At 38.8% G+C, this 14,671-nt stretch overlaps 1 protein-coding gene across 5 annotated transcripts in view; it reads left to right on the forward strand.

Moving 5' to 3' along the window:
* The window catches only part of GBF1 (golgi brefeldin A resistant guanine nucleotide exchange factor 1), a 197,108-nt gene that overhangs the window by 76,399 nt on the left and 106,038 nt on the right, over nucleotides 1-14,671 (forward strand). For 4 of the 5 annotated variants that reach the window (XM_081956539.1, XM_081956541.1, XM_081956540.1 and 1 more), the window contains exons 10-17: nucleotides 3,488-3,705; nucleotides 4,820-4,988; nucleotides 5,171-5,382; nucleotides 5,533-5,631; nucleotides 6,025-6,219; nucleotides 9,778-9,958; nucleotides 11,140-11,277; nucleotides 11,769-11,854. In XM_081956539.1, the coding sequence (XP_081812665.1) occupies nucleotides 3,488-3,705; nucleotides 4,820-4,988; nucleotides 5,171-5,382; nucleotides 5,533-5,631; nucleotides 6,025-6,219; nucleotides 9,778-9,958; nucleotides 11,140-11,277; nucleotides 11,769-11,854 (1,298 nt within the window). The remainder of the gene's footprint in view (nucleotides 1-3,487; nucleotides 3,706-4,819; nucleotides 4,989-5,170; nucleotides 5,383-5,532; nucleotides 5,632-6,024; nucleotides 6,220-9,777; nucleotides 9,959-11,139; nucleotides 11,278-11,768; nucleotides 11,855-14,671) is intronic. The other variant, XM_081956542.1, reaches the window with a different exon arrangement.

Here is a 14,671-nt window from a genome sequence, read left to right on the forward strand (position 1 = left end):
GGTTGCACAATGTTACTTGGTGGGCAAGATCCAGACATAAGTTCTTAGAATATGAACTAAAGCAGGGCAATATTAATATTTAGTGTAAGAAAACAACTATGATTTAATAACAGTGGTGAGAACTGTTTTACTGCCACGCTTCATAAATTGGATGATTTTTAAGTGTTTTGCTTTCTCCAAGCACAGTGTTTCTCATTGATGCCACTAAGTTTCACTTCTATCTCATCTGTTCACAGAACATTGTTCCGTAATAACCCTCTTTGCCTCCCTTCCCTCATCTCACCCTAGTTTAAATACTGTATTAATTTAGTCATAATGAAGTGAGCAATAGCTTAGGAAAGAATATGTATTTTAATAAAATTCATTAGTTTGAAAAAGTACCAGTCTCCTTCTGGTTTTAGGAAACCAAAGAACTTCCATGGATAGGCAGTTAGCCATTCAGGAGCAATTTGTCAAATTCCAACATCAATCTCTTATTCCAGGTAACTTTTAAAATAGTTTATGGAAAAGCTGTAAATGTTATGCAGTGATCTTAGTGTTGTAGCCTGCCAGCGGCCAACGGAGCTGGCAACAGATTCGGACAGTGAGGAGGTTGGTGAGTCCTGGAGTCTAGGAGAGGCTCTGTTGAGGCTTCTGTGTCAGAGGCAGAGATGGGGCCAGAGCTGTGTGACAGTTATCAGCTGCCTTCAGAATCAGACATCAGTGAGGCAGACAAACAGCTGGAGCCTGTTCCCAGTGTGCGCATGTGCAGAGTTGCCAGACGAAGGGAACAGCTAAAGAACAGGGGTCGACTTGGGAGTACGGCCACGGGTGGACAATGAATGGCCCTTTCAAGAGGAAATAAAAGGGGAGCGAAAGGGGAGTGGAGTTTGCAGGAGAAAATTAGTTCAGATATCGGCCTGGGAGTTCTCTACGCCAGATAAGGTCAGATAAGGTCTGTGACTGTAAATCCTCTCTTGAAAGACTTTGCTGTATGTGAATGAGCAGAATTCACAGTAAATTAATAAAAGGGGTTTTTGTCGGGACCAGAAGTTTGCTTCATGCTCTTGGGAAGCCTGAGTTAACAGAGGATATTGACAAATTACTCCTACTGTTAGGAAGGGATTTTTCCCCTTAACATCCAGAATGTGCTTTTGTCAGGATTCCAAGTAATACACCCATTGCAAGCAGAACTCTGAGGCAAGTTAGTTCCTCAAAGAACAGTTTTATTTGGAGATATCATCTTGGCATAAACTGGTGGAAAGTCAACTCTGAATGTTCCCGTGCTTTCTACCACATTAAAAAGTAAATGTTTCCTGTTTTCTCAAAACAATAAATCACATTGTCCAATCTGGATATTTGCTGGTTGCCTGGTTATGTCTCTCCTCCTACTCCTCTGGCCATCCAGCCATTGGAATGTCTCTGACACATCAAAGAGCTATTGTGTTTTGGCTACAAACCCCATCTATTGCTCCCCCCCCCTTCAGTTCCAAGCTGTGTCAACCTGAAGCCAGGTGAAAAGAAACCCCAATAGGCAAAACCTCCCTGAAAAGAAGGCATCCGCAGCCAAGTCAGCTTCAGGCTTGACACACTTTTTGCTAAAAGGAATTTATTATTTATTTATTAATCAAATTTCTATAGCTGCCTACCTCACAAAATGTGACTCTGGGCAGTGCACAACAATTGAGTAAGATCAAATATAAAACCAGACAATATAAAATTCAGATTAAAGTAAAAATTATGAAAACATTATGGACCCAGAAGCAAACTAGTAATATAGCTTGCATAACAGAGGTGTAACATGGGCTGCTTGCATCACTATATTTTGTAATGGCTGAAGCTTCTGAATTCTCTTCAGGGGCAGCCTTACATAGATTGCATTGCAGTGCTCAAATCTGGAGGTGACAAGACATGAGTGACTAAGCAGGTCTTGCCAATCCAGGAATGGTCACAACTGGAGCACAAGATAAAGGTGTGCAAAGGTGTTCTAGCCTTGACTATCACTTGCTCCTTGAGCAGGGGATGTGAGTATAGGGTGCACACATGACCTCTCTGGACAGTGCATACCCATCCAGCACCAAAGATGGCATAATCCTGGAACCAGTGGACTTCAAGTCTCAGGATTCAGTGAAGCCTGTTGTTCCCCATCCAGATCCTCATAGCCTCCAAACACAGGGATAAGACATTCCCAGCATCACTTAATTCATCAGGGGTAGAGGTGTATTGGATATCATCAATATAGGAGTGAATTAGGGGGAGAGCGGAAAATATATTAAGATATGGCACTGGTTCTAATGGTACTCTTAACAGTTCGTTGAAGACATTAACATCATTTGCCTGAGGATAGTTTTAGTTATAAAAACCAAAGACAATAACTGTTTTAAAATTAAACATTATAAAGCTACTTAACGACAGATACATCTCATGTACAATAAATGTATATGAATCACTTTTGCCTCTGTCCTTACAACCTACACTTAACTACCCTGTTTCCCAAAAATAAGACCTCCCCAGATAATAAGCCCAATCGGGCTTTTGAGCACATGCATAAATAAGACCTCCCCTCAAAATAAGCCCTCCCTGAAAATATTGCAACATAGCAGCAGCAATGAGGTGACCACACTCACTGCCTCCTGAACCTCAAAAATAATAAGACCTCCCTGAAAATAAGGCCAAATGCTTATTTTGGGGGTCAGAAGAAAATAAGACCCTGTTTTATTTTGGGGGAAATACGATATTTCTCTCACCAGATCAGAACTGAGGAATTATGATTGTGATAATTTCAATACGTTTTGCCTTTATAATGTTGTCTTTAGAAGATGTATGACCTAACACAATAAATTGGCATAATAGTTTGGAATAGAGAATAGAATGCTAGCCCTTAAACCAAACACGTTTGTTTCCAGAATTCTATAGCAGTTTCAGGGATGCTGGAAAAAGTCTTACCTACTCTCTGAGGCATCTTTTTGGCTTGCAGGATGGGCTTCTTAGATGCTTTATATCTGATTTACTACACAAGTTGTGAGCTATTAAAAGAATGCACATGTAAATCAATATTTATGCAAGAACATATACAAACGTGGATATGAACTCTGTAAATATTCTAATGTAGAATTGACTAGAAATATTCTGTTTTCAATTTTTCAGTTGGAATTTTGTTCATGCAATATTTCTGGGGTCCAAATTTTCTACTTCAGATAAATTTGTGAGTTTGAAACTTATATGTTTGTAATTGGAAAACAGGAATTTCATGGCTTTTCTGTGAGGACTCTGGCTGTTGATATGTAAAGTCATTAACCTTGAGGTATGAATAAAAGACCGTGAAGTCTTTTGTGAAGTGAATACAGTATGTTGTGTTTAATTAATTCCAGTGAGGTAGGCCACTGTTGGCTACATTATCTGAAATAATGGATAACAGTGCACATATACTAGATGCAAAAATAGAAAGAGGCCACCATGTACCATAAATAAATATATGACTAATATTGCGGTTATTTATTGTTCACAGGTGAGGTCAATGTCACTGATGTACCTTCTCCAATTTCATCTGGAAATTCAGAAAATGTATCTTCTATAGTTAGTCCTGTCACTGACAGTGGTTTAGAGTTATCTTCCCAAATTTGCTCAAAGGATGATCTTACAGATTTACAACTTGTCAAATCTTTGGGAATCAGTACAACAATGCCCTTAAATGATTTTAGAGCCAGAGAGCAGTTAGAACTAGAGGTAAGAATTTCCTTTACAGCACAGTTCAGCAAACCAATGTACCAATGATAGTTATAAAAGTGCTTTTGTTTTATTCAGTTGGCCAATAATATAATTTTAAATGGCTTTATTTTAATTTTCCCTCTAAACCAAAAGGAAGAGTCCATTAAGAAATTACCATGTAAAAAGTATGATTAAAATGAGTTGTGGTGGTACAGTGGTTAGAATGCAGTACTGCAGGCTACTTCTACTGACTGCCAACTGCCTGCAGTTTGGCAGTTCAATTCTCACCAGCTCACGGTTGACTCAGCCTTCCATCCTTCCAAGGTCAGTAAAATGAGGACCCAGATTGTTGGAGGCAATAGGCTGACTCTGTAAAGCGCTTAGAAAGGGCTGTAAAACACTGTGAAGCTGTATATGTCTAAGCGCTATTGATATTGCTAAAAGAGGCTGAAACAAAAAAATAGGGTGATGGGTACACTGTATTTTCTGAGTAGCTCTGTAAATAGGTGTAAAGTTAATAAGATGAAGAATATTTTTCGGTGCGTATGAATTTGATTTCCAATCTACTTTTTATGAAACTTGCAAAACAATTATTACAATTAAAATGGTAAAGTGCTGTATTTCAAACATTAATATCTGCTATCCATGAAGGTCTTCTCAAGCATAGTTTGCATTACTAAAATTACTTTTCATGAAGTTAGATAGCACTGACCTTACACTATTTGGATTGGTTTGGATTATGAATGTCACAAATCTTTTAAGTTGAAGAGCAATTTTACAGTGGGACAAATTTCCTCCATAAATTTTTGAATACAGTAGGCAAACTGGATGATTATGAAATATTTAAGAATACAATTTCTTGTCTTTGGCAAGATTGGTGGAAATTGAAATTTAAACTTTGAAAAGGCTTTTACTGTTGAATATATTACTATTCTTGAAGTGTTAGAAATAGAAAATCATTTGCTGCTCTTGTAAGTGGAAGAGCTGAGTCATTTTAATTCAGAAGACTGATTTTTCTTTTCTTTTAGTGTATGGGTTTATTTATGTCAGTGAAGTAGTATACGGGATTACTTTGTCATGTAGCAATATTAGCCTGGGCTAATTTTCTGCCTTATTATCTTTGTGATTAAAGAATGAATGTCCTCAGAGGGAAAAGACTCCATCTGCCTCAGTAGAATCCATCCCAGAGGTTCTGGAAGAGTGCACTTCTGTAACTGAACACTCAGATTCTGTTTCAATTCATGACATGGACTATGTTAACCCTCGAGGTGTACGATTTACTCAGTGTTCTCAAAAAGAGGGTGAGTGCATTGGAAAAATGTACTGTAATAGTAATTTCTGTTTTCTTTACATTCTATGTCTTTAAAAATATCCAAATACTATTAATTTGCCATTATCAAGAATAACATATCTCTGACTAATTGGAAGGATGCTGAGCAGGAGTGCTATAGTTGCAATGTTTTTGTGTGTTCTCTCTTTCAAGGAACAACATTAGTCCCTTATGGATTGCCCTGTATTCGTGAACTACTGCGTTTCCTCATCTCCCTCACTAATCCACATGACCGACACAATTCTGAGGTGATGATCCACATGGGTCTACAGTTACTCACAGTTGCTCTTGAATTGACTTGTGTAGCAAACTGCCCATCTCTCTTAGGACTTATAAAAGAAGAATTATGTCGGTATCTCTTTCAAGTAAGCATGACATTATACCTCTCTCATCTTTAAAAATATGGCATGTATTTGAAGTCTTTTGGAATAATTATTTTCTACATGATTTTAGATTGGGATGGTGGAAATAATAAATTTATATTCATTATCTTTGAACTTTTCATTCATTCCCAGTTATTGAACATGGAGCGGCTCAATTTATATTCAGCTTCCCTTAGGGTTTGCTTCCTTTTATTTGAGAAAATGAGAGAGCACCTGAAATTCCAACTGGAGGTGAGCCTCTTGAAGTATGTTACCTAATCTTGGGAAGAAATTATTCCCATTTGGGGGAGGTCTGGTGACATTTGAAAAAAAATATTCTATATCATCAAAATGCTCACTAGAGATGTTCATATGCTTGCATTTTTAAAATTGATTTTCTATTCAATACATTTCTTAGCACTTAATAAACATCGTGTTGTCTTGCATTTTTGTGCTCTTATATTTTAATTATTCATTAATAATGATACATTTTTATAATCAAATTATTTTGAAATTCCAATTGCAAAGTCTGAAAAGTAAGAGAGGAGACCAGAAAATGAAACAATCACTTATAATATTCACCCGTGTTATGGATGAATCACGTATATATCCTATAAATTGAACTATCCTGTATCTTTCTGCCAGATGTACATCAAGAAACTGATGGAGATCATCACAGTGGAAAGCCCCAAGATGATTTATGAAATGAAGGAGATGGCCCTGGAGGCTATTGTTCAGCTATGGAGGATTCCTAGCTTTGTAACTGAACTCTACATTAACTATGACTGTGACTACTACTGTGCTAATCTTTTTGAAGACCTCAGCAAACTGCTATCCAAGGTCCTGAAAAAGAATTTCTTTAGTGTTTGCTTTTCAGTACAATTACAAGCACAAAATAATAAACCATATTTATTTTGTAAGGAAAACCTAGAAAACTTCTCCAAAGACTGCAGAAGTTCCCAATTTGACTCTCAAATCTCTCAAAGTTGTACCCTCCTTTCTCATTTGCTATAAAGGGGAAATTCACCGTAAAACCAGATCAGAGCTTTTAAGTACCCTAGAAGTGCTTCAGAATATCACCTAAAATTACCAGTACAGGCTTTTAAAAATTTTTACTATAGGTGGGAATATTTTCTGAAGAGAAATTCATTTGGAAGGGCTATTTTTAGTCCTGCACCTTTTCCTCAGAAAAATGCCTCATACTGTAATCAGGCTTTAAAACTTAAACATGATTGTTTGTGGAAATATTTTGAAAATCTAATTGCAGAAATATGTGCTTGAGTTAAGCCTGTTTACGTGGGAGCGAAAATAAATGTTAGGTCTGTGTATACAAAAATCATTTTGGACTGTGATTCTGTGGACTGTCATGCTATTTCTAGAATACTTTCTTTAAAGTCAGTTTGACACTGAGGACAAAATATCCCTGTCTTATTCTTGGTTAGATCTGTGCTATTTAGTAAATTATCCTTATTGTTTTCTTCTACAAAATGTGAAAATTGGAATTTGGAATATCATAAATTCCTAACCACTGTGATTTCTTTTTATCAAGGATGATATAAAATCTAATAGAACAGAAAATAATGGAAGTTCAGATTCTTTCATAATATCATTGTGGATGGGAATACATACCTAGCTACAAATGTAAATTAAATTTGTAGTGAATTTCTAGACCTGGGGACCCCAAGGACAGATTTTAGGGCATCCATGAATTGGAAAAGAAATTTAGTTTCATTGTTTTACTTCATGTATTTAAATGCATATTTCCTGAGAAGGAATCCTGAATTTCACCAAACCTGAAAAGGAATTCATAACAAAAAAATTGTTAAAAGCTCCTGATTTAATGACCAACTACTGCCTACCTGATCATAATGCTGAGGATAATGTGGAAAAAAAACAGGGAGACAATCTAGAAATTTGGTTGACCACAATTTAAGCATGGTTATAAATAATGGGGATGTCAGTTCTTAGATATACTCTGAGATATGCCTGCTTAGATTGTGATCAACCAAATCTCTATGTTATCCTATGTTATAGGGCTTTTTAAAATATAGAACAGAGTAGACCAATGTGACACAATCCTAGATTTAATCTGAAATGGGGACTGTGATCAGATTTGAAATTAGTTTGAACAGAGATGGGAAATGATTATTGTACTGGGAAATGATTATTGTACTAGCATACAAGCAAATGGAAATTGCTAGCAGGATATAATATAGTCACATAACATCTACAAAAAAGGAAACTTAAAAAATGAGGGGGCTGAGAAACAGAGACTGGAAGAAAAGCTAAGAGGGAGAAATTATAAGGCCTAGAGCTTATTTAAAACTGCAGTCATTAAAGCTTAATTGTCTTTATTTTAATTAATGTAAGAAAGGATCAGCCAAGTTTCAGGAGAAGCCAGCATGGCATTCAAGTGACATCCAGAAAGCTGCAAAAATTAAGAAAGCTTTTTTCAGCATGTTTCCAACAAAAAGAGCAGAAAGAAGCAAAAACTCTGATAGATAAAGTGTAAAGTAATAACGAAAAATGAAAAAAACAAAGAATCTCATGAGAGACTAAGGGGAAACAGGTTTTGTTAAATTCAATCAGGCTAGAAGTTAATGAAATAAGAGGGATTGTTAAGTATGATGGGGAATTTGCAGAAAAATGATTTATTTGCCTCTCTCCTTAATACAGAATATGTTGAAAAGGTACCTGAGCCATTATGATTTTCTTAGGGAGGAAAATCAGAACCAAGAACAAAGGAAGAATCATCAAAATTTGATGCTATCTACATAAGAGTTCTTAAAGAATTGAAATGTGAAAATATTTTAACTTACTAGCAAAAATGTGTAACTAGTCATTCAAATCATAATGTCAGGAATTTGGAAAATAGTGTTATACCAGTTTTTAAAAGTGATATGGGGAGATCCAGAAAATGTCCAAATTATGCAACTAATGCATGGATAGCAATAGCAATAGCACTTAGACTTATATACCACTTCATAGTGCTTGTACAGCCCTCTTTAAGCAGTTTACAGACTCAGCATCTTGCCTCCAGCAATCAGGGTCCTCATTTTACCCACCTTGGAAGGAAGGTTGAGTCAATCTTGAGTCGGTGAGATTTGAACTGCTGAACTACAGCTAGCAGTTAGCTGAAGTAGCTGCAGTGCTGCTCTCTAACCACTGTGCCACCTTGGATACCCAGTGAATGGGGCATTTCAACCACATTTCTACTCGGTGTTAGGATGGGCAGCTTATAATTTTGTAATTCACGACTTAAAATTGATTGATTAACAGCCATTTGAAGTTAGGTGGAGCCCCCTAATAGCTATTTATGACCTGGTCCCGAAGTAATGGGTACTGCAGCTTCCCATGTTCATTCGCCCTTATGACTGACCACAGAGACACTGCAGTACCCTGCTTACCTTCCCCTCCACCCTGGCCATGCAAGTATTTCCATCTCACCAATGACTCCAGGCTCCACCATTTTTTCTAACTTATCTTTTGAAGAGTCCCGAAGCGTTCCATAGTGCTAGAATGGGATGCTTTGTTGCTCAGCTGCACAACATGATTCTGGAATCATACCATGGTTGAGGAACATACTGCTCCATTTTGCTGCCTTTTAGAATCTTTTTGTAGCAATGTGCAACTTCATTAAGGCAGAAAATTGGAATGGTTTGTTACTGGCCCTCATGACAGCAATCCAGAAATGGCTGTCATTTGGCTGTGGAAAGCTACAAGACAAACCACTCTATTTTGCAGCCTTAATGAGTTTGCACATGCAGTGCAGTCATTCATTCCGACCCTCTGGAAAGCCTCAGAGCTCTTCAAAAGGTAAGTGAGGAGGAGCGTATTTGGCCTGGTAAGGTAGGGATCAGGCATAAGGCTTGGGGTGAACCAGTGGGAGTGGGCAAAGTCCTGTAGAGATCCAAGAGGTAGGATGTGAAGAGAGGGTTGTCCTTGGAGGACTGGGACAGGCCCACCCCTGAGGCACCCTGTGCTCCACTTAACAACCTGCTTTGGTAAAGAAGAGGGATTGGGGATTGTTAGTCAGATATTTCACTTAACAATCATCATGACATGCAACTGTAATAGGCAGCTCTATTGTGGTTGTATCTTGAGGACTACCTGTATTTCAGATGTTTTCTACTTGGAATATTAATGTAAATAGTTCAGCAAGCATATATTCCCCCATGAAATATGTAAAATCTTTTGAGTAGAAATGTAGCTTTATATACTGAGTCAACAACATTTAACATAAAAGAAAAGTAATATTTTGTGGGGACTTAGGTTTAAAGTATTTAATGAGCTATGAAGGCTTGCATAGCTGTGTAGAACTATGGTAAGTTAAATAGAAGTTGTATTTAAGTTTCCTTACGTAGTTGGATATAGCCTTAACTATGCTTGATTTTTCAGAATGCTTTTCCTGTTTCTGGACAACTGTACACTACGCATTTGCTGTCACTTGAAGCACTGTTGACAGTGACTGATCAAATTGAAGCACGGTGCCAAGCCAAAGTACTCAGAGGCATATATCAGCAAGAGAAAGAAATACTAAAACCAAACACAGAAATTGCCAATATCATTAGAGAAGCAAGTAAGAATCATTTATTTGATATTTCTTCTTAAGTAGATAGTGACATTTGCCATTCTTGAGCCTATTTCAGGCAACAATTGTTCTGTTCCATGTTTTATTTTAACAATTATGTCTGTGATACCTTAAACCTGGGATGGTGAACCTATGACATGCGTGCCACCGGACCCATTTGTCAGGGCACGCGAGGTGTTGCCCTGTCAGCTGGCCAGCATGCATATTCGCGCTGGCCAGCTGAGTTCAGCATTTTAAAAAGCCATTTTCACCCTCCCCAGGCTCCAGAGGCTTTATAGGAGCCTGAGGAGGGCGAAAAGAGCCCTCCCCCCTGAGACCCTCCAGAGGCTTCAGGAGCTTCCCTGAAGCCTCCGGAGCGCAAAAAAACAGCCCTATGGGCAAACTGGAAGTTTAGGAACGGACTTCTGATTTTCTCATAGGGACGGTTTACGCCCTCTGGAGGCTTCAGGGACCTTCAGGAGGCTTCCCTGGAGCCTCCAGAGGACTAAAAACCATCCTACAAACAAACCGGAAGGGACTTCTGGTTTTCAGGGAAGCCTCCTGAAGGTCCCTGAAGCCTCTGGAGAGCCTCGGGGGGGGGGGAGGCTGTTTTCACCCTCCCCAAGCTCCTATGGAGTCTGGGGAGGGCGAAAAAAGCATGCAAAAAGGGGGGAGCGCATTGCATTGTGGGTGTGGCACACCCGCACATGACCCCCTTGCGCTCCCCCCCTTATGGCACGTGAGCCAAAAAAGGTTCTCCGTCGCTGCCTTAAACCTTCTTATGTCTATTACGGATTTTTTTCTGTTCAAGATTTCCTTTCATTTTTAATTTTGCAGGCAAATTTGGCAAGAGACATACTCATTTGGGACCCCAAATATTAGAGGGAGTGCCTTTTATTATTTGTATCCACTTGAACATTAATAGCCTCATTACTCATTTTTAAAATAATGAGGATAATCCTTTTTAGGAGGGCATTTATGTAGCAATGATTGCTAATAATAGCAATAATTGTTTGTAAGGATTATTCAATGCTTTGAATTGCTTTTTTGTTTTTACCAGCATTTTAATGGATGGTTTTAGTTTTAGTTTTGTTTTACACGTTGCAAGCCACTGAGAATGATAAAAATATGTGGCCTACAAAAAGAAATGATAAATAGATAGACAGACAAATATTCGTCTTACCCTATAGTTACTGAAGAATTGCAAACAAAACTTAAATCATCCACTGCAGAATTACCGGAGACATGTTCATCGAGTAAGGACTGCTTGGTGACCTCCCACTTGAAACAGCAAGACTGTCTGAATTCAGATATGGAAAATGATACAGGTAAATCTGATTTTTAGTTTAGTAATGGTAGCCTGGAATAGTGAAGCATGTAAATAATATGGACTTGGTTTTGTGGTACACCGTTCTAGTAGGCTGTGAATAAGACTGGTGAATGATTGGGGGTCTTTCCATATATTAATATGGTATATACGTGTCTTTTATTTGGTGTTTTATCCCATACATAGGATACAGTAAGATACTACTATATACCCCTTTCCTCCTTTTTTTCAGTAGTTGGGACTTCATTGTGTTTCTACTGCAAAATTCTAGCAAGATTTTTTTTTATTGTTCTTCCTCTATTGCAATATATACAACTGAATCCGAAGGTCCTGTTTTTTTGTTAACTAATAATCTCTGCCAGAATTGTGGCTGATAAAGAAGAGCAGCACTGCTGGCTTGAGAAGTTGAAAAGTTGTTTTAATTGATTATAATCAGCAATGCTAGTTGTTTGAATGCTCTTCTGTAAAAGCAACCAATTGATTTTTTTGCAGAAAAGATCATCCCAAGAAAGCCTACTCGATTTTCCTGCTTCCTACCCAGAACACAAGAACTGATAATGATTAAGAATAAAAAAAAGGTATGGCATGTTGTTTCCGAAGCATCTTTAGTATGTGGCCATTACGCATGTAGTAAAGATGTGGGTTCATTCTTAAGTACAGTAGTAGATATAGGCATAAAACAAGAAGGTGGGGGGGAATCAGATTTGAATATGCTACTCTGAAGTGACATTTAAATGCTTAAATAGAAGGATCCAAATAAATGCTAGAATCTCTTATAGGTGAGAAGTATCAGGAAAAAACTGAATTGGGGATTTACAAAGGCAATGGAAATGTTAAAACATATAGAACTAATTATCTTCAGTGCTGAAAACAATTTGCAAAAACATTTAACTACAAGCATTAAATAAGAAAATAAAATTGCATAACAATGACTAAAACATTTTATTTAGTAATTTGCTAGATTTGTATCTCACAATCTATGTAGGAGCTCAAGAGTGTTGCTTTTTTGTAATGGAACATGGGGAAGCCTTGGGAGACAGCATGGACAGATGCTACTTAGAGAGCAATATCTAGGGGGCATAGCCCATACTTGGGAACAGGGCACAGCAAGGGGCTCAAATGGGAGCTTCCTTAGTTTTTTGTGCTGTAAATAAGATAATTATTTGTACTTTCAGACTTACAAGATTCTGTTAATGTAGCTCTACACTAAAGTAGCAATAAATATTTGTAGCTCAGGGTTGAAATGAAACTTAGGTGCTCTTTGAGCTTGGTTGCTTCCTTGCAGATGTTTCATTACACAAACCAGGCAACATGATCACTTATGTTTGGGTAATAATACATAGTTAGGAAAATGAAAAAGCTCAGAAACCACCAACTGACACTAAAGCAGAATTAGGATATTTATTAATTTAATTAATTTACTGGTTGTGTTTCCTGTCTAATCCTTATGCTAAGGCTGAAACTCCTCCATTTTTTCCGCACAATAACCCTTGAGTCAGAAGAGTCATGCTTTTAGCTTCCATGCTTAAGAGTAGACATTAACCTTGTTTTGTTCAGACCCCGGTGTGCATATATATCACCTCTTTTGTGGGAGCTGCATTGGCTGCTGATTTGCTTCCAGGTGCAATTCAAGATGCTGGTTTAAAGCCCTTCATGGCCTGGGACCAGGTTATCTGAGGGACAGTCTCTGGCTGGTCACATCTACCCGACCCATCAGAGCTGGGAGGCAGGGAATATTGTGGGCCTCATCCCCGAGGGAGGTACATCTGGTGGGACCCAGAAGAAGGGTCTTCTCTGTGGTGGCTCCGTCTCTCTGGAACATCATTCCTCCAGAGATTAGAACGGCCCCCACTCTAATATTCTTCCAGAAGGTGCTTGTCAGACATGCCTCCTTAAAAATTCAAGAAAGGAAACCCCCAATTCCATTGATTTAGAGAAAAGTTACTTTTACTGGATATGAAGTGAAAACAGCGAAAGTGAAGCAAGATCTGAGGCAAAAAGGCATGAACTTGTACATTTCAAATGTTTACCCATATCCCCATTACTCCAGCCTAAATGCCCAATCTCCAACCCCCAAGGGTGTCATGGTGGGTGTATCTTCAGGTGGCCTCATACCGGCTGGTATGCAGAGACGATTGGCCTTGACCAAACCCAAACATGAGTCTTCAGCATGTGCCGAAGATGGTGAGAACAAAACTCCCTCTTTCGAGATGTCTCCACCAGCGCAATTCCCCTCCCAAATACCATGAGCCTCCTCCCTCCCCATTACTATGGCGGCCGATAGCAAGTAAGCGATATAGAGGCTGACAGCGCTGAAGACCTGGTTCTGCCAGTTGGCCTGGGGAACCCAGAATGTGATGGAACCCATTAAATGGTTCGTGTGATCTGCCTATCACCGGGTGAGGGGTGATTTTATTATATTAATTTATTTGATTCATTTTTATTAGTTTTATTGTTTTAAATGAGGTTTTATATTCTGTGAACCGCCTTGAGTCACCATGTGTGAATAGGCGGCAATATAAATTCAATAAATAAATAAAAATAAACAAACCTGAGTCTATGCATTTCTCCTGTAGTACCTTAATCATATACTGCACTGATTTTAGGTACCCATGACTTACAGGTAATTTTAGATTTACAACTACAATAGAGGCCAGAAAATTTCTTGTTAAGCAGTGCAGTCATTAAGTGAGGCATTACATGACTACCAAATTTTACCACCATTTTTGCCATGGTTATCAAATCAACATGGTCATTGAGCAAGATGTCAGGTGACTGTGACTGACACTTCCTCTGCTGGCTTCTCCATTGACTTTGCTTGTAAGACGACAGCTGGGAAGGTCATAAATTTATTATTTATTTATATTTTGTATTTAAGTTCCCATCTTCCTCAGAGATCATATGACCGCAGGATGCTATAACTGTCATAAATATGCAACACCTATATCGAGATCAACACCCTATATCCAGGATGGCGAACCTATGGCACACGGTTTAGTCCTCTGGAGGCTTCAGGGAAGCCTCCTGAAGATCCCTGAAGCCTCCGGAGGGCTTAAACCGACCCTACGAGCAAACCAGAAGTCACTTCCGGTTTGCTCATAGGGTCGTTTTTTACTTCAGGGACGCCTCCTGAAGGTCACTGAAGCCTCCGGAGAGCCTCCGGGGGGGGGCAGGGGAGGCTGTTTTTACCCTCCCCAGGCTCTTATAAAGCCTCTGGAGCCTGGGGAAGGCGAAAAAAGATGCAAAAAATGGGGGCGTCTTTCATGTGCGCATACGCACTTGGGTGTGTGTGTGTCGCGCGTTTCATTATGGGTGCAGCATGCCCACGCACGATCCCACTGCGCTCTCCCCCCTTATGGCACGTGAGCCAAAAAAGTTTCGCCATTGCTGCCCTA

The sequence above is a fragment of the Natrix helvetica genome, assembly GCF_964273705.1.
Source record: "Natrix helvetica genome assembly, chromosome: 5".
Taxonomy (NCBI): Eukaryota; Metazoa; Chordata; class Lepidosauria; order Squamata; family Natricidae; genus Natrix; species Natrix helvetica.